Source organism: Anopheles funestus, assembly GCF_943734845.2.
Source record: "Anopheles funestus chromosome X unlocalized genomic scaffold, idAnoFuneDA-416_04 X_unloc_27, whole genome shotgun sequence".
Lineage (NCBI taxonomy): Eukaryota > Metazoa > Arthropoda > Insecta > Diptera > Culicidae > Anopheles > Anopheles funestus.
In genome coordinates, this window is record NW_026045151.1 from 39,051 (window position 1) to 59,746 (window position 20,696).

At 38.7% G+C, this 20,696-nt stretch overlaps 2 protein-coding genes across 3 annotated transcripts in view; both read left to right on the top strand.

Moving 5' to 3' along the window:
• LOC125773289 (uncharacterized) overlaps window positions 1-20,696 on the top strand; it is an 82,756-nt gene that overhangs the window by 17,371 nt on the left and 44,689 nt on the right. The window contains exon 2 of one of the 2 annotated variants that reach the window (XR_007420013.1): window positions 12,541-15,500. Coding sequence is in view for 1 of the 2 variants with exons in the window: in XM_049444320.1 (XP_049300277.1) it covers window positions 12,601-13,764 (1,164 nt within the window). In the remaining variant the exon portion in view is untranslated. Of the gene's footprint in view, window positions 1-12,540; window positions 16,697-20,696 lie in introns of those variants that run through there. The other variant, XM_049444320.1, reaches the window with a different exon arrangement.
• Window positions 17,329-19,773, top strand: LOC125773291 (uncharacterized). The gene is made up of 2 exons (XM_049444323.1): window positions 17,329-18,144; window positions 18,523-19,773. The coding sequence occupies exon 2, from the start codon at window positions 18,583-18,585 to the stop codon at window positions 19,723-19,725; it is 1,143 nt and encodes a 380-aa protein (XP_049300280.1). The 5' UTR covers window positions 17,329-18,144; window positions 18,523-18,582; the 3' UTR covers window positions 19,726-19,773.

Sequence of the window (20,696 nt, forward strand, 5' to 3'; positions counted from 1 at the left end):
TCATGCGCTCCGATGCCGGGCAAAAAAGTTATTCGCGGTACAAAGTTTGGTGCACCAAGTGTTGTTTTCCATAGAAAATGTTCACATTTGCACCTATTCTTCGATGTAACTCGGTGAATTTTCAACATTTTTCCAAAATTTCTTCTGTTTTAGTTACATCTCGTGAAATTCTACCAAAAAGTATTCTACACCCATGTGCTCAGACGTAGGGCACAAAAGTTATTCGCGAAAAACCTCTATTTCAACCTATTTCAACCCCGTTCAACCCCGGTGCCACGTTTCAACCTATTTTTGCCCATATCTCAGTCATTTACCGACCGATTTTGGATTTTCTTTGTGATTTGGATAGATCTCGACAAATGCAAGCTAAAAGTCTTCCACGACCATGTGCTCCGATGTCGGGCAAAAAAGTTATTCGCGACCTAAGCTTTTTCTTTCACCTGCCATAACTCGGCCAATTTTCAACATTTTCTCGATCTTTCTTCAGAATTAGATGCGTCTCGTGACGCGCTACAAAAAGTTGTTCCACGACCATGCGCTCCGATGCCGGGCAAAAAAGTTATTCGCGGTACAAAGTTTGGTGCACCAACTGTTGTTTTCCATACAAAATGTTCACATTTGCACCTATTCTTCGATGTAACTCGGTGAATTTTCAACATTTTTCCAAAATTTCTTCTGTTTTAGTTACATCTCGTGAAATTCTACCAAAAAGTATTCTACACCCATGTGCTCAGACGTAGGGCACAAAAGTTATTCGCGAAAAACCTGTTTTATGTACCGATTTGTGTCCACCGAGTAAGGTGCCTATTTCAACCCCGTTCAACCCCGGTGCCACGTTTCAACCTATTTTTGCCCATATCTCAGTCATTTACCGACCGATTTTGGATTTTCTTTGTGATTTGGATAGATCTCGACAAATGCAAGCTAAAAGTCTTCCACGACCATGTGCTCCGATGTCGGGCAAAAAAGTTATTCGCGACCTAAGCTTTTTCTTTCACCTGCCATAACTCGGCCAATTTTCAACATTTTCTCGATCTTTCTTCAGAATTAGATGCGTCTCGTGACGCGCTACAAAAAGTTGTTCCACGACCATGCGCTCCGATGCCGGGCAAAAAAGTTATTCGCGGTACAAAGTTTGGTGCACCAAGTGTTGTCTTCCATGCAAAATGTTCACATTTGCACCTATTCTTCGATGTAACTCGGTGAATTTTCAACATTTTTCCAAAATTTCTTCTGTTTTAGTTACATCTCGTGAAATTCTACCAAAAAGTATTCTACACCCATGTGCTCAGACGTAGGGCACAAAAGTTATTCGCGAAAAACCTGTTTTATGTACCGATTTGTGTCCACCGAGTAAGGTGCCTATTTCAACCCCGTTCAACCCCGGTGCCACGTTTCAACCTATTTTTGCCCATATCTCAGTCATTTACCGACCGATTTTGGATTTTCTTTGTGATTTGGATAGATCTCGATAAATGCAAGCTAAAAGTCTTCCACGACCATGTGCTCCGATGTCGGGCAAAAAAGTTATTCGCGACCTAAACTTTTTCTTTCACCTGCCATAACTCGGTCAATTTTCAACATTTTCTCGATCTTTCTTCAGAATTAGATGCGTCTTGTGACGCGCTACAAAAAGTTGTTCCACGACCATGCGCTCCGATGCCGGGCAAAAAAGTTATTCGCGGTACAAAGTTTGGTGCACCAACTGTTGTTTTCCATACAAAATGTTCACATTTGCACCTATTCTTCGATGTAACTCGGTGAATTTTCAACATTTTTCCAAAATTTCTTCTGTTTTAGTTACATCTCGTGAAATTCTACCAAAAAGTATTCTACACCCATGTGCTCAGACGTAGGGCACAAAAGTTATTCGCGAAAAACCTCTATTTCAACCTATTTCAACCCCGTTCAACCCCGGTGCCACGTTTCAACCTATTTTTGCCCATATCTCAGTCATTTACCGACCGATTTTGGATTTTCTTTGTGATTTGGATAGATCTCGACAAATGCAAGCTAAAAGTCTTCCACGACCATGTGCTCCGATGTCGGGCAAAAAAGTTATTCGCGACCTAAGCTTTTTCTTTCACCTGCCATAACTCGGTCAATTTTCAACATTTTCTCGATCTTTCTTCAGAATTAGATGCGTCTCGTGACGCGCTACAAAAAGTTGTTCCACGACCATGCGCTCCGATGCCGGGCAAAAAAGTTATTCGCGGTACAAAGTTTGGTGCACCAAGTGTTGTTTTCCATACAAAATGTTCACATTTGCACCTATTCTTCGATGTAACTCGGTGAATTTTCAACATTTTTCCAAAATTTCTTCTGTTTTAGTTACATCTCGTGAAATTCTACCAAAAAGTATTCTACACCCATGTGCTCAGACGTAGGGCACAAAAGTTATTCGCGAAAAACCTGTTTTATGTACCGATTTGTGTCCACCGAGTAAGGTGCCTATTTCAACCCCGTTCAACCCCGGTGCCACGTTTCAACCTATTTTTGCCCATATCTCAGTCATTTACCGACCGATTTTGGATTTTCTTTGTGATTTGGATAGATCTCGATAAATGCAAGCTAAAAGTCTTCCACGACCATGTGCTCCGATGTCGGGCAAAAAAGTTATTCGCGACCTAAACTTTTTCTTTCACCTGCCATAACTCGGTCAATTTTCAACATTTTCTCGATCTTTCTTCAGAATTAGATGCGTCTTGTGACGCGCTACAAAAAGTTGTTCCACGACCATGCGCTCCGATGCCGGGCAAAAAAGTTATTCGCGGTACAAAGTTTGGTGCACCAACTGTTGTTTTCCATACAAAATGTTCACATTTGCACCTATTCTTCGATGTAACTCGGTGAATTTTCAACATTTTTCCAAAATTTCTTCTGTTTTAGTTACATCTCGTGAAGTTCTACCAAAAAGTATTCTACACCCATGTGCTCAGACGTAGGGCACAAAAGTTATTCGCGAAAAACCTCTATTTCAACCTATTTCAACCCCGTTCAACCCCGGTGCCACGTTTCAACCTATTTTTGCCCATATCTCAGTCATTTACCGACCGATTTTGGATTTTCTTTGTGATTTGGATAGATCTCGACAAATGCAAGCTAAAAGTCTTCCACGACCATGTGCTCCGATGTCGGGCAAAAAAGTTATTCGCGACCTAAGCTTTTTCTTTCACCTGCCATAACTCGGCCAATTTTCAACATTTTCTCGATCTTTCTTCAGAATTAGATGCGTCTCGTGACGCGCTACAAAAAGTTGTTCCACGACCATGCGCTCCGATGCCGGGCAAAAAAGTTATTCGCGGTACAAAGTTTGGTGCACCAACTGTTGTTTTCCATACAAAATGTTCACATTTGCACCTATTCTTCGATGTAACTCGGTGAATTTTCAACATTTTTCCAAAATTTCTTCTGTTTTAGTTACATCTCGTGAAATTCTACCAAAAAGTATTCTACACCCATGTGCTCAGACGTAGGGCACAAAAGTTATTCGCGAAAAACCTCTATTTCAACCTATTTCAACCCCGTTCAACCCCGGTGCCACGTTTCAACCTATTTTTGCCCATATCTCAGTCATTTACCAACCGATTTTGGATTTTCTTTGTGATTTGGATAGATCTCGATAAATGCAAGCTAAAAGTCTTCCACGACCATGTGCTCCGACCATGTTCTTTCACCTGCCATAACTCGGTCAATTTTCAACATTTTCTCGATCTTTCTTCAGAATTAGATGCGTCTCGTGACGCGCTACAAAAAGTTGTTCCACGACCATGCGCTCCGATGCCGGGCAAAAAAGTTATTCGCGGTACAAAGTTTGGTGCACCAACTGTTGTTTTCCATACAAAATGTTCACATTTGCACCTATTCTTCGATGTAACTCGGTGAATTTTCAACATTTTTCCAAAATTTCTTCTGTTTTAGTTACATCTCGTGAAATTCTACCAAAAAGTATTCTACACCCATGTGCTCAGACGTAGGGCACAAAAGTTATTCGCGAAAAACCTCTATTTCAACCTATTTCAACCCCGTTCAACCCCGGTGCCACGTTTCAACCTATTTTTGCCCATATCTCAGTCATTTACCGACCGATTTTGAATTTTCTTTGTGATTTGGATAGATCTCGACAAATGCAAGCTAAAAGTCTTCCACGACCATGTGCTCCGATGTCGGGCAAAAAAGTTATTCGCGACCTAAACTTTTTCTTTCACCTGCCATAACTCGGTCAATTTTCAACATTTTCTCGATCTTTCTTCAGAATTAGATGCGTCTTGTGACGCGCTACAAAAAGTTGTTCCACGACCATGCGCTCCGATGCCGGGCAAAAAAGTTATTCGCGGTACAAAGTTTGGTGCACCAACTGTTGTTTTCCATACAAAATGTTCACATTTGCACCTATTCTTCGATGTAACTCGGTGAATTTTCAACATTTTTCCAAAATTTCTTCTGTTTTAGTTACATCTCGTGAAATTCTACCAAAAAGTATTCTACACCCATGTGCTCAGACGTAGGGCACAAAAGTTATTCGCGAAAAACCTCTATTTCAACCTATTTCAACCCCGTTCAACCCCGGTGCCACGTTTCAACCTATTTTTGCCCATATCTCAGTCATTTACCGACCGATTTTGGATTTTCTTTGTGATTTAGATAGATCTCGATAAATGCAAGCTAAAAGTCTTCCACGACCATGTGCTCCGATGTCGGGCAAAAAAGTTATTCGCGACCTAAGCTTTTTCTTTCACCTGCCATAACTCGGCCAATTTTCAACATTTTCTCGATCTTTCTTCAGAATTAGATGCGTCTCGTGACGCGCTACAAAAAGTTGTTCCACGACCATGCGCTCCGATGCCGGGCAAAAAAGTTATTCGCGGTACAAAGTTTGGTGCACCAACTGTTGTTTTCCATACAAAATGTTCACATTTGCACCTATTCTTCGATGTAACTCGGTGAATTTTCAACATTTTTCCAAAATTTCTTCTGTTTTAGTTACATCTCGTGAAATTCTACCAAAAAGTATTCTACACCCATGTGCTCAGACGTAGGGCACAAAAGTTATTCGCGAAAAACCTCTATTTCAACCTATTTCAACCCCGTTCAACCCCGGTGCCACGTTTCAACCTATTTTTGCCCATATCTCAGTCATTTACCGACCGATTTTGGATTTTCTTTGTGATTTGGATAGATCTCGATAAATGCAAGCTAAAAGTCTTCCACGACCATGTGCTCCGATGTCGGGCAAAAAAGTTATTCGCGACCTAAGCTTTTTCTTTCACCTGCCATAACTCGGCCAATTTTCAACATTTTCTCGATCTTTCTTCAGAATTAGATGCGTCTCGTGACGCGCTACAAAAAGTTGTTCCACGACCATGCGCTCCGATGCCGGGCAAAAAAGTTATTCGCGGTACAAAGTTTGGTGCACCAACTGTTGTTTTCCATACAAAATGTTCACATTTGCACCTATTCTTCGATGTAACTCGGTGAATTTTCAACATTTTTCCAAAATTTCTTCTGTTTTAGTTACATCTCGTGAAATTCTACCAAAAAGTATTCTACACCCATGTGCTCAGACGTAGGGCACAAAAGTTATTCGCGAAAAACCTCTATTTCAACCTATTTCAACCCCGTTCAACCCCGGTGCCACGTTTCAACCTATTTTTGCCCATATCTCAGTCATTTACCGACCGATTTTGGATTTTCTTTGTGATTTGGATAGATCTCGACAAATGCAAGCTAAAAGTCTTCCACGACCATGTGCTCCGATGTCGGGCAAAAAAGTTATTCGCGACCTAAGCTTTTTCTTTCACCTGCCATAACTCGGCCAATTTTCAACATTTTCTCGATCTTTCTTCAGAATTAGATGCGTCTTGTGACGCGCTACAAAAAGTTGTTCCACGACCATGCGCTCCGATGCCGGGCAAAAAAGTTATTCGCGGTACAAAGTTTGGTGCACCAAGTGTTGTCTTCCATGCAAAATGTTCACATTTGCACCTATTCTTCGATGTAACTCGGTGAATTTTCAACATTTTTCCAAAATTTCTTCTGTTTTAGTTACATCTCGTGAAATTCTACCAAAAAGTATTCTACACCCATGTGCTCAGACGTAGGGCACAAAAGTTATTCGCGAAAAACCTCTATTTCAACCTATTTCAACCCCGTTCAACCCCGGTGCCACGTTTCAACCTATTTTTGCCCATATCTCAGTCATTTACCGACCGATTTTGGATTTTCTTTGTGATTTGGATAGATCTCGATAAATGCAAGCTAAAAGTCTTCCACGACCATGTGCTCCGATGTCGGGCAAAAAAGTTATTCGCGACCTAAGCTTTTTCTTTCACCTGCCATAACTCGGCCAATTTTCAACATTTTCTCGATCTTTCTTCAGAATTAGATGCGTCTCGTGACGCGCTACAAAAAGTTGTTCCACGACCATGCGCTCCGATGCCGGGCAAAAAAGTTATTCGCGGTACAAAGTTTGGTGCACCAAGTGTTGTTTTCCATACAAAATGTTCACATTTGCACCTATTCTTCGATGTAACTCGGTGAATTTTCAACATTTTTCCAAAATTTCTTCTGTTTTAGTTACATCTCGTGAAATTCTACCAAAAAGTATTCTACACCCATGTGCTCAGACGTAGGGCACAAAAGTTATTCGCGAAAAACCTCTATTTCAACCTATTTCAACCCCGTTCAACCCCGGTGCCACGTTTCAACCTATTTTTGCCCATATCTCAGTCATTTACCGACCGATTTTGGATTTTCTTTGTGATTTGGATAGATCTCGACAAATGCAAGCTAAAAGTCTTCCACGACCATGTGCTCCGATGTCGGGCAAAAAAGTTATTCGCGACCTAAGCTTTTTCTTTCACCTGCCATAACTCGGCCAATTTTCAACATTTTCTCGATCTTTCTTCAGAATTAGATGCGTCTCGTGACGCGCTACAAAAAGTTGTTCCACGACCATGCGCTCCGATGCCGGGCAAAAAAGTTATTCGCGGTACAAAGTTTGGTGCACCAAGTGTTGTCTTCCATGCAAAATGTTCACATTTGCACCTATTCTTCGATGTAACTCGGTGAATTTTCAACATTTTTCCAAAATTTCTTCTGTTTTAGTTACATCTCGTGAAATTCTACCAAAAAGTATTCTACACCCATGTGCTCAGACGTAGGGCACAAAAGTTATTCGCGAAAAACCTCTATTTCAACCTATTTCAACCCCGTTCAACCCCGGTGCCACGTTTCAACCTATTTTTGCCCATATCTCAGTCATTTACCGACCGATTTTGGATTTTCTTTGTGATTTGGATAGATCTCGATAAATGCAAGCTAAAAGTCTTCCACGACCATGTGCTCCGATGTCGGGCAAAAAAGTTATTCGCGACCTAAACTTTTTCTTTCACCTGCCATAACTCGGTCAATTTTCAACATTTTCTCGATCTTTCTTCAGAATTAGATGCGTCTTGTGACGCGCTACAAAAAGTTGTTCCACGACCATGCGCTCCGATGCCGGGCAAAAAAGTTATTCGCGGTACAAAGTTTGGTGCACCAACTGTTGTTTTCCATACAAAATGTTCACATTTGCACCTATTCTTCGATGTAACTCGGTGAATTTTCAACATTTTTCCAAAATTTCTTCTGTTTTAGTTACATCTCGTGAAATTCTACCAAAAAGTATTCTACACCCATGTGCTCAGACGTAGGGCACAAAAGTTATTCGCGAAAAACCTCTATTTCAACCTATTTCAACCCCGTTCAACCCCGGTGCCACGTTTCAACCTATTTTTGCCCATATCTCAGTCATTTACCGACCGATTTTGGATTTTCTTTGTGATTTGGATAGATCTCGATAAATGCAAGCTAAAAGTCTTCCACGACCATGTGCTCCGATGTCGGGCAAAAAAGTTATTCGCGACCTAAGCTTTTTCTTTCACCTGCCATAACTCGGCCAATTTTCAACATTTTCTCGATCTTTCTTCAGAATTAGATGCGTCTCGTGACGCGCTACAAAAAGTTGTTCCACGACCATGCGCTCCGATGCCGGGCAAAAAAGTTATTCGCGGTACAAAGTTTGGTGCACCAACTGTTGTTTTCCATACAAAATGTTCACATTTGCACCTATTCTTCGATGTAACTCGGTGAATTTTCAACATTTTTCCAAAATTTCTTCTGTTTTAGTTACATCTCGTGAAATTCTACCAAAAAGTATTCTACACCCATGTGCTCAGACGTAGGGCACAAAAGTTATTCGCGAAAAACCTCTATTTCAACCTATTTCAACCCCGTTCAACCCCGGTGCCACGTTTCAACCTATTTTTGCCCATATCTCAGTCATTTACCGACCGATTTTGGATTTTCTTTGTGATTTGGATAGATCTCGATAAATGCAAGCTAAAAGTCTTCCACGACCATGTGCTCCGATGTCGGGCAAAAAAGTTATTCGCGACCTAAGCTTTTTCTTTCACCTGCCATAACTCGGCCAATTTTCAACATTTTCTCGATCTTTCTTCAGAATTAGATGCGTCTCGTGACGCGCTACAAAAAGTTGTTCCACGACCATGCGCTCCGATGCCGGGCAAAAAAGTTATTCGCGGTACAAAGTTTGGTGCACCAACTGTTGTTTTCCATACAAAATGTTCACATTTGCACCTATTCTTCGATGTAACTCGGTGAATTTTCAACATTTTTCCAAAATTTCTTCTGTTTTAGTTACATCTCGTGAAATTCTACCAAAAAGTATTCTACACCCATGTGCTCAGACGTAGGGCACAAAAGTTATTCGCGAAAAACCTCTATTTCAACCTATTTCAACCCCGTTCAACCCCGGTGCCACGTTTCAACCTATTTTTGCCCATATCTCAGTCATTTACCGACCGATTTTGGATTTTCTTTGTGATTTGGATAGATCTCGACAAATGCAAGCTAAAAGTCTTCCACGACCATGTGCTCCGATGTCGGGCAAAAAAGTTATTCGCGACCTAAGCTTTTTCTTTCACCTGCCATAACTCGGCCAATTTTCAACATTTTCTCGATCTTTCTTCAAAATTAGATGCGTCTTGTGACGCGCTACAAAAAGTTGTTCCACGACCATGCGCTCTGATGCCGGGCAAAAAAGTTATTCGCGGTACAAAGTTTGGTGCACCAACTGTTGTTTTCCATACAAAATGTTCACATTTGCACCTATTCTTCGATGTAACTCGGTGAATTTTCAACATTTTTCCAAAATTTCTTCTGTTTTAGTTACATCTCGTGAAATTCTACCAAAAAGTATTCTACACCCATGTGCTCAGACGTAGGGCACAAAAGTTATTCGCGAAAAACCTCTATTTCAACCTATTTCAACCCCGTTCAACCCCGGTGCCACGTTTCAACCTATTTTTGCCCATATCTCAGTCATTTACCGACCGATTTTGGATTTTCTTTTAGATTTGGATAGATCTCGACAAATGCAAGCTAAAAGTCTTCCACGACCATGTGCTCCGATGTCGGGCAAAAAAGTTATTCGCGACCTAAGCTTTTTCTTTCACCTGCCATAACTCGGCCAATTTTCAACATTTTCTCGATCTTTCTTCAGAATTAGATGCGTCTCGTGACGCGCTACAAAAAGTTGTTCCACGACCATGCGCTCCGATGCCGGGCAAAAAAGTTATTCGCGGTACAAAGTTTGGTGCACCAAGTGTTGTCTTCCATGCAAAATGTTCACATTTGCACCTATTCTTCGATGTAACTCGGTGAATTTTCAACATTTTTCCAAAATTTCTTCTGTTTTAGTTACATCTCGTGAAATTCTACCAAAAAGTATTCTACACCCATGTGCTCAGACGTAGGGCACAAAAGTTATTCGCGAAAAACCTGTTTTATGTACCGATTTGTGTCCACCGAGTAAGGTGCCTATTTCAACCCCGTTCAACCCCGGTGCCACGTTTCAACCTATTTTTGCCCATATCTCAGTCATTTACCGACCGATTTTGGATTTTCTTTGTGATTTGGATAGATCTCGATAAATGCAAGCTAAAAGTCTTCCACGACCATGTGCTCCGATGTCGGGCAAAAAAGTTATTCGCGACCTAAGCTTTTTCTTTCACCTGCCATAACTCGGCCAATTTTCAACATTTTCTCGATCTTTCTTCAGAATTAGATGCGTCTTGTGACGCGCTACAAAAAGTTGTTCCACGACCATGCGCTCTGATGCCGGGCAAAAAAGTTATTCGCGGTACAAAGTTTGGTGCACCAACTGTTGTTTTCCATACAAAATGTTCACATTTGCACCTATTCTTCGATGTAACTCGGTGAATTTTCAACATTTTTCCAAAATTTCTTCTGTTTTAGTTACATCTCGTGAAATTCTACCAAAAAGTATTCTACACCCATGTGCTCAGACGTAGGGCACAAAAGTTATTCGCGAAAAACCTCTATTTCAACCTATTTCAACCCCGTTCAACCCCGGTGCCACGTTTCAACCTATTTTTGCCCATATCTCAGTCATTTACCGACCGATTTTGGATTTTCTTTGTGATTTGGATAGATCTCGACAAATGCAAGCTAAAAGTCTTCCACGACCATGTGCTCCGATGTCGGGCAAAAAAGTTATTCGCGACCTAAGCTTTTTCTTTCACCTGCCATAACTCGGCCAATTTTCAACATTTTCTCGATCTTTCTTCAGAATTAGATGCGTCTTGTGACGCGCTACAAAAAGTTGTTCCACGACTATGCGCTCCGATGCCGGGCAAAAAAGTTATTCGCGGTACAAAGTTTGGTGCACCAACTGTTGTTTTCCATACAAAATGTTCACATTTGCACCTATTCTTCGATGTAACTCGGTGAATTTTCAACATTTTTCCAAAATTTCTTCTGTTTTAGTTACATCTCGTGAAATTCTACCAAAAAGTATTCTACACCCATGTGCTCAGACGTAGGGCACAAAAGTTATTCGCGAAAAACCTCTATTTCAACCTATTTCAACCCCGTTCAACCCCGGTGCCACGTTTCAACCTATTTTTGCCCATATCTCAGTCATTTACCGACCGATTTTGGATTTTCTTTGTGATTTGGATAGATCTCGACAAATGCAAGCTAAAAGTCTTCCACGACCATGTGCTCCGATGTCGGGCAAAAAAGTTATTCGCGACCTAAACTTTTTCTTTCACCTGCCATAACTCGGTCAATTTTCAACATTTTCTCGATCTTTCTTCAGAATTAGATGCGTCTTGTGACGCGCTACAAAAAGTTGTTCCACGACCATGCGCTCCGATGCCGGGCAAAAAAGTTATTCGCGGTACAAAGTTTGGTGCACCAAGTGTTGTCTTCCATACAAAATGTTCAATGTACGGGTACCCGACTCTAGTAAAAAAGTGAAATTTTTTACTAGTTACCAACTTTTGCAAATTATCATCGGATATCACTTTTCATGGTCTATAGTAAGTTCTTATCACGTTTTAGTAGTTTTTGAAAAAAAAATTTTTTTGAACTTTTCAAAATTTTGCAAAACCAAAACTTTTTAGGCGGTTTTTTGTATGGAGCGTTACTAGTCTCGGGGTCACTTTTTGACCAAAAAACCACTATATATCATTCGAAAGGTAATTTCAAGGGCTACAAAAAATTGTTCTACGGCACCCCCCTCCGACGTCTAGTATTCGAGTTATTGGCCAAAAACCGCAACTATAGCGGTTTTTCGTCCAGGGTACCCGACTCTAGTAAAAAAGTGAAATTTTTCTCGATTGACCAAGTGTTGCAAATGATCATCGGATTTCACTTTTTATGGTCTATAGTGAGTTCTGATCACGATTTGGTACTTTTTGAAAAAATTTTTTTGTCGACAATTTCAAAATTTTGCAAAACCAAATCTTTTTAGGCGGTTTTGTGTATGGAGCGTTACTAGTCTAGGGGTCACTTTTTGACCAAAAAACCACTATATATCATTCGAAAGGTAATTTCAAGGGCTACCAAAAATTGTTCTACGGCACCCCCCTCCGACGTCTAGTATTCGAGTTATGGGCCAAAAACAGTTTATGGTTAATTTTTCACTCGATTTTTCACCAAGTTTCGCACATTACTCCGGTTCTATACATTGGATCGTCAATCTTTAAGATTTTATGGATAGTTCCAACTGTTTGCTACATTTTATCCATACATCACCAACCGATTCAATGTCTGTGCTAGAAGTTATTAGAGGAATAAAAAAATTTACCCTTGGCTTTGGACCTTACAATTTTACCCATTTTGCCACTTTGGATGCTTATAACTCGGTCAGTTTCCAATGGATCTTCAATTGTAACACAGATTTGGAAAGATTTGCTCATCAGCTACCAAAAGTTATTCTACGCCGATGTGCTAAGTTGTCTGTGGAAAAAGTTATTTGAGGTACAAAGACTTAAAATTTTCTCAATTTTTCCTAAAAAATTCCTCATTTTGCCACTTTGGATGCTTATAACTCGGTCAGTTTCCAATGGATCTTCAATTGTAACACAGATTTTGAAAGATCTGCTCATCAGCTACCAAAAGTTATTTTACGCCGAAGTGTCAAGTTGTCTGTGGAAAAAGTTATTCGAGGTACAAAGACTTAAAATTTTCTCGATTTTTCCTAAAAAATTCCTCATTTTGCCACTTTGGATGCTTATAACTCGGTTAGTTTCCAATGGATCTTCAATTGTAACACAGATTTGGAAAGATCTGCTCATCAGCTACCAAAAGTTATTCTACGCCGATGTGCTAAGTTGTCTGTGGAAAAAGTTATTAGAGGTACAAAGACTTAAAATTTTCTCAATTTTTCCTAAAAAATTCCTCATTTTGCCACTTTGGATGCTTATAACTCGGTCAGTTTCCAATGGATCTTCAATTGTAACACAGATTTGGAAAGATCTGCTCATCAGCTACCAAAAGTTATTCTACGCCGATGTGCTAAGTTGTCTGTGGAAAAAGTTATTAGAGGTACAAAGACTTAAAATTTTCTCAATTTTTCCTAAAAAATTCCTCATTTTGCCACTTTGGATGCTTATAACTCGGTCAATTTCCAATGGATCTTCAATTGTAGCACATATTTGGATAGATCTGGTCATTAGCTACCAAAAGTTATTCTACGCCGATGTGCTAAGTTGTCTGTGGAAAAAGTTATTCGAGGTACAAAGACTTAACATTTTCTCAATTTTTCTAAAAAAATTCCTCATTTTGCCACTTTGGATGCTTATAACTCGGTCAGTTTCCAATGGATCTTCAATTGTAACACAGATTTGGAAAGATCTGCTCATCAGCTACCAAAAGTTATTCTACGCCGATGTGCTAAGTTGTCTGTGGAAAAAGTTATTAGAGGTACAAAGACTTAAAATTTTCTCAATTTTTCCTAAAAAATTCCTCATTTTGCCACTTTGGATGCTTATAACTCGGTCAGTTTCCAATGGATCTTCGATTGTAACACAGATTTGGAAAGATCTGCTCATCAGCTACCAAAAGTTATTCTACGCCGATGTGCTAAGTTGTCTGTGGAAAAAGTTATTCGAGGTACAAAGACTTAAAATTTTCTCAATTTTTCCTAAAAAATTCCTCATTTTGCCACTTTGGATGCTTATAACTCGGTCAGTTTCCAATGGATCTTCGATTGTAACACAGATTTGGAAAGATCTGCTCATCAGCTACCAAAAGTTATTCTACGCCGATGTGCTAAGTTGTCTGTGGAAAAAGTTATTCGAAAAAGTAGCTTCTAATACTTTGAATGGCTTATACGAATTGCCTACCTTCAGGCTGATTTCTCGCGATTCGCATTTCAATTTCTATTTTTGACTATATCTCAGTCATTTACCGACCGATTTTGGATTTTCTTTGTGATTTGGATAGATCTCGATAAATGCAAGCTAAAAGTCTTCCACGACCATGTGCTCCGATGTCGGGCAAAAAAGTTATTCGCGACCTAAGCTTTTTCTTTCACCTGCCATAACTCGGCCAATTTTCAACATTTTCTCGATCTTTCTTCAGAATTAGATGCGTCTCGTGACGCGCTACAAAAAGTTGTTCCACGACCATGCGCTCCGATGCCGGGCAAAAAAGTTATTCGCGGTACAAAGTTTGGTGCACCAAGTGTTGTCTTCCATGCAAAATGTTCAATGTACGGGTACCCGACTCTAGTAAAAAAGTGAATTTTTTTACTAGTTACCAACTTTTGCAAATTATCATCGGATATCACTTTTCATGGTCTATAGTAAGTTCTTATCACGTTTTAGTAGTTTTTGAAAAAAAAATTTTTTTGAACTTTTCAAAATTTTGCAAAACCAAAACTTTTTAGGCGGTTTTGTGTATGGAGGGTTACTAGTCTCGGGGTCACTGTTTGACCAAAAAACCACTATATATCATTCGAAAGGTAATTTCAAGGGCTACAAAAAATTGTTCTACGGCACCCCCCTCCGACGTCTAGTATTCGAGTTATTGGCCAAAAACCATCACTTGAGCGATTTTTCGTTCAGGGTACCCGACTCTAGTAAAAAAGTGAAATTTTTCTCGATTGACCAAGTGTTGCAAATGACCATCGGATTTCACTTTTTATGGTCTATAGTGAGTTCTGATCACGATTTGGTACTTTTTGAAAAAAAATTTTTGACGCACTTTTCAAAATTTTGCAAAACCAAAACTTTTTAGGCGGTTTTGTGTATGGAGGGTTACTAGTCTCGGGGTCACTTTTTGACCAAAAAACCACTATATATCATTCGAAAGGTAATTTCAAGGGCTACAAAAAATTGTTCTACGGCACCCCCCTCCGACGTCTAGTATTCGAGTTATTGAGGAAAAACAGTTTATAGTTAATTTTTCACTCGATTTTTCACCATGTATCGCACATTACTCCGGTTCTATACATTGGATCGTCAATCTTTAAGATTTTATGGGTAGTTCCAACTGTTTGCTACATTTCATCCGTACATCACAAAGCGATTCAATGTCTGTGCTAGAAGTTATTAGAGGGATAAAAAAAATTACCCTTGGCTTTGCCCCGTAAAATTTTACCCATTTTGCCACTTTGGATCCTTATAACTCGGTCAGTTTCCAATGGATCTTCAATTGTAGCACATATTTGGATAGATCTGGTCATTAGCTACCAAAAGTTATTCTACGCCGATGTGCTAAGTTGTCTGTGGAAAAAGTTATTCGAGGTACAAAGACTTAACATTTTCTCAACTTTTCCAAAAAATTCCTCATTTTGCCACTTTGGATCCTTATAACTCGGTCAGTTTCCAATGGATCTTCAATTGTAGCACATATTTGGATAGATCTGGTCATTAGCTACCAAAAGTTATTCTACGCCGATGTGCTAAGTTGTCTGTGGAAAAAGTTATTCGAGGTGCAAAGACTTAACATTTTCTCAACTTTTCCAAAAAAAATTCCTCTTTTTGCCACTTTGGATGCTTATAACTCGGTCAGTTTCCAATGGATCTTCAATTGTAGCACATATTTGGATAGATCTGGTCATTAGCTACCAAAAGTTATTCCACGCCGATGTGCTAAGTTGTCTGTGGAAAAAGTTATTCGAGGTACAAAGACTTAACATTTTCTCAACTTTTCCAAAAAAAATTCCTCATTTTGCCACTTTGGATGCTTATAACTCGGTCAGTTTCCAATGCATCTTCGATTGTAGCACATATTTGGATAGATCTGGTCATTAGCTACCAAAAGTTATTCTACGCCGATGTGCTAAGTTGTCTGTGGAAAAAGTTATTCGAGGTACAAAGACTTAACATTTTCTCAACTTTTCCAAAAAAATTCCTCATTTTGCCACTTTGGATGCTTATAACTCGGTCAGTTTCCAATGGATCTTCAATTGTAGCACATATTTAGATAGATCTGGTCATTAGCTACCAAAAGTTATTCTACGCAGATGTGCTAAGTTGTCTGTGGAAAAAGTTATTCGAGGTACAAAGACTTAAAATTTTCTCAATTTTTCCTAAAAAATTCCTCATTTTGCCACTTTGGATGCTTATAACTCGGTCAGTTTCCAATGCATCTTCGATTGTAGCACATATTTGGATAGATCTGGTCATTAGCTACCAAAAGTTATTCTACGCAGATGTGCTAAGTTGTCTGTGGAAAAAGTTATTCGAGGTACAAAGACTTAACATTTTCTCAACTTTTCCAAAAAATTCCTCATTTTGCCACTTTGGATCCTTATAACTCGGTCAGTTTCCAATGGATCTTCAATTGTAACACAGATTTGGAAAGATCTGCTCATCAGCTACCAAAAGTTATTCAACGCCGATGTGCTAAGTTGTCTGTGGAAAAAGTTATTCGAGGTACAAAGACGTAACATTTTCTCAATTTTTCTAAAAAAATTCCTCATTTTGCCACTTTGGATGCTTATAACTCGGTCAGTTTCCAATGGATCTTCAATTGTAGCACATATTTGGATAGATTTGGTCATTAGCTACCAAAAGTTATTCTACGCCGATGTGCTAAGTTGTCTGTGGAAAAAGTTATTTGAGGTACAAAGACTTAACATTTTCTCAACTTTTCCAAAAAAATTCCTCATTTTGCCACTTTGGATGCTTATAACTCGGTCAGTTTCCAATGGATCTTCAATTGTAGCACATATTTGGATAGATCTGGTCATTAGCTACCAAAAGTTATTCAACGCCGATGTGCTAAATTGTCTGTGGAAAAAGTTATTCGAGGTACAAAGACTTAACATTTTCTCAACTTTTCCAAAAAAATTCCTCATTTTGCCACTTTGGATGCTTATAACTCGGTCAGTTTCCAATGGATCTTCAATTGTAGCACATATTTGGATAGATCTGGTCATTAGCTACCAAAAGTTATTCTACGCCGATGTGCTAAGTTGTCTGTGGAAAAAGTTATTCGAGGTACAAAGACTTAACATTTTCTCAACTTTTCCAAAAAATTCCTCATTTTGCCACTTTGGATGCTTATAACTCGGTCAGTTTCCAATGGATCTTCAATTGTAGCACATATTTGGATAGATCTGGTCATTAGCTACCAAAAGTTATTCTACGCCGATGTGCTAAGTTGTCTGTGGAAAAAGTTATTTGAGGTACAAAGACTTAACATTTTCTCAACTTTTCCAAAAAAATTCCTCATTTTGCCACTTTGGATGCTTATAACTCGGTCAGTTTCCAATGGATCTTCAATTGTAGCACATATTTGGATAGATCTGGTCATTAGCTACCAAAAGTTATTCAACGCCGATGTGCTAAATTGTCTGTGGAAAAAGTTATTCGAGGTACAAAGACTTAACATTTTCTCAACTTTTCCAAAAAAATTCCTCATTTTGCCACTTTGGATGCTTATAACTCGGTCAGTTTCCAATGGATCTTCAATTGTAGCACATATTTGGATAGATCTGGTCATTAGCTACCAAAAGTTATTCTACGCCGATGTGCTAAGTTGTCTGTGGAAAAAGTTATTCGAGGTACAAAGACTTAACATTTTCTCAACTTTTCCAAAAAATTCCTCATTTTGCCACTTTGGATGCTTATAACTCGGTCAGTTTCCAATGGATCTTCAATTGTAGCACATATTTGGATAGATCTGGTCATTAGCTACCAAAAGTTATTCTACGCCGATGTGCTAAGTTGTCTGTGGAAAAAGTTATTTGAGGTACAAAGACTTAACATTTTCTCAACTTTTCCAAAAAAATTCCTCATTTTGCCACTTTGGATGCTTATAACTCGGTCAGTTTCCAATGGATCTTCAATTGTAGCACATATTTGGATAGATCTGGTCATTAGCTACCAAAAGTTATTCTACGCCGATGTGCTAAGTTGTCTGTGGAAAAAGTTATTTGAGGTACAAAGACTTAACATTTTCTCAACTTTTCCAAAAAAATTCCTCATTTTGCCACTTTGGATGCTTATAACTCGGTCAGTTTCCAATGGATCTTCAATTGTAGCACATATTTGGATAGATCTGGTCATTAGCTACCAAAAGTTATTCTACGCCGATGTGCTAAGTTGTCTGTGGAAAAAGTTATTTGAGGTACAAAGACTTAACATTTTCTCAATTTTTCTAAAAAAATTCCTCATTTTGCCACTTTGGATGCTTATAACTCGGTCAGTTTCCAATGGATCTTCAATTGTAGCACATATTTGGATAGATCTGGTCATTAGCTACTAAAAGTTATTCTACGCCGATGTGCTAAGTTGTCTGTGGAAAAAGTTATTTGAGGTACAAAGACTTAACATTTTCTCAATTTTTCCTAAAAAATTCCTCATTTTGCCACTTTGGATGCTTATAACTCGGTCAGTTTCCAATGGATCTTCAATTGTAGCACATATTTGGATAGATCTGGTCATTAGCTACCAAAAGTTATTCTACGCCGATGTGCTAAGTTGTCTGTGGAAAAAGTTATTCGAGGTACAAAGACTTAACATTTTCTCAATTTTTCCAAAAAAATTCCTCATTTTGCCACTTTGGATGCTTATAACTCGGTCAGTTTCCAATGGATCTTCAATTGTAGCACATATTTGGATAGATCTGGTCATTAGCTACCAAAAGTTATTCTACGCCGATGTGCTAAGTTGTCTGTGGAAAAAGTTATTTGAGGTACAAAGACTTAACATTTTCTCAACTTTTCCAAAAAAATTCCTCATTTTGCCACTTTGGATGCTTATAACTCGGTCAGTTTCCAATGGATCTTCAATTGTAACACATATTTGGATAGATCTGGTCATTAGCTACCAAAAGTTATTCTACGCCGATGTGCTAAGTTGTCTGTGGAAAAAGTTATTCGAGGTACAAAGACTTAACATTTTCTCAACTTTTCCAAAAAAAATCCTCATTTTGCCACTTTGGATGCTTATAACTCGGTCAGTTTCCAATGGATCTTCAATTGTAGCACATATTTGGATAGATCTGGTCATTAGCTACCAAAAGTTATTCTACGCCGATGTGCTAAGTTGTCTGTGGAAAAAGTTATTCGAGGTACAAAGACTTAACATTTTCTCAACTTTTCCAAAAAAATTCCTCATTTTGCCACTTTGGATGCTTATAACTCGGTCAGTTTCCAATGGATCTTCAATTGTAGCACATATTTGGATAGATCTGCTCATTAGCTACCAAAAGTTATTCTACGCCGATGTGCTAAGTTGTCTGTGGAAAAAGTTATTCGAGGTACAAAGACTTAACATTTTCTCAACTTTTCCAAAAAAATTCCTCATTTTGCCACTTTGGATGCTTATAACTCGGACAGTTTCCAATGGATCTTCAATTGTAGCACATATTTGGATAGATCTGGTCATTAGCTACCAAAAGTTATTCTACGCCGATGTGCTAAGTTGTCTGTGGAAAAAGTTATTCGAGGTACAAAGACTTAACATTTTATCAACTTTTCCAAAAAAATTCCTCATTTTGCCACTTTGGATGCTTATAACTCGGTCAGTTTCCAATGGATCTTCGATTGTAGCACATATTTGGATAGATATGGTCATTAGCTACCAAAAGTTATTCTACGCCGATGTGCTAAGTTGTCTGTGGAAAAAGTTATTCGAGGTACAAAGACTTAAAATTTTCTCAATTTTTCCTAAAAAATTCCTCATTTTGCCACTTTGGATGCTTATAACTCGGTCAGTTTCCAATGGATCTTCAATTGTAACACAGATTTGGAAAGATCTGCTCATCAGCTACCAAAAGTTATTCTACGCCGATGTGCTAAGTTGTCTGTGGAAAAAGTTATTCGAGGTACAAAGACTTAACATTTTCTCAACTTTTCCAAAAAATTCCTCATTTTGCCACTTTGGATGCTTATAACTCGGTCAGTTTCCAATGGATCTTCAATTGTAGCACATATTTGGATAGATCTGGTCATTAGCTACCAAAAGTTATTCTACGCCGATGTGCTAAGTTGTCTGTGGAAAAAGTTATTCGAGGTACAAAGACTTAACATTTTCTCAACTTTTCCAAAAAAATTCCTCATTTTGCCACTTTGGATGCTTATAACTCGGTCAGTTTCCAATGGATCTTCAATTGTAGCACATATTTGGATAGATCTGGTCATTAGCTACCAAAAGTTATTCTACGCCGATGTGCTAAGTTGTCTGTGGAAAAAGTTATTCGAGGTACAAAGACTTAACATTTTCTCAACTTTTCCAAAAAAATTCCTCATTTTGCCACTTTGGATGCTTATAACTCGGTCAGTTTCCAATGGATCTTCAATTGTAGCACATATTTGGATAGATCTGGTCATTAGCTACCAAAAGTTATTCTACGCCGATGTGCTAAGTTGTCTGTGGAAAAAGTTATTCGAGGTACAAAGACTTAACATTTTCTCAACTTTTCCAAAAAAATTCCTCATTTTGCCACTTTGGATGCTTATAACTCGGTCAGTTTCCAATGGATCTTCAATTGTAGCACATATTTGGATAGATCTGCTCATTAGCTACCAAAAGTTATTCTACGCCGATGTGCTAAGTTGTCTGTGGAAAAAGTTATTCGAGGTACAAAGACTTAACATTTTCTCAACTTTTCCAAAAAAATTCCTCATTTTGCCACTTTGGATGCTTATAACTCGGACAGTTTCCAATGGATCTTCAATTGTAACACATATTTGGATAGATCTGGTCATTAGCTACCAAAAGTTATTCTACGCCGATGTGCTAAGTTGTCTGTGGAAAAAGTTATTCGAGGTACAAAGACTTAACATTTTCTCAACTTTTCCAAAAAAATTCCTCATTTTGCCACTTTGGATGCTTATAACTCGGTCAGTTTCCAATGGATCTTCG

Coding starts and splice junctions, on each gene's coding strand:
- LOC125773291 (XM_049444323.1), top strand. CDS start 18,583: ATGCTTATAACTCGGTCAGTTTCCAATGGATCTTCAATTGTAACACAT.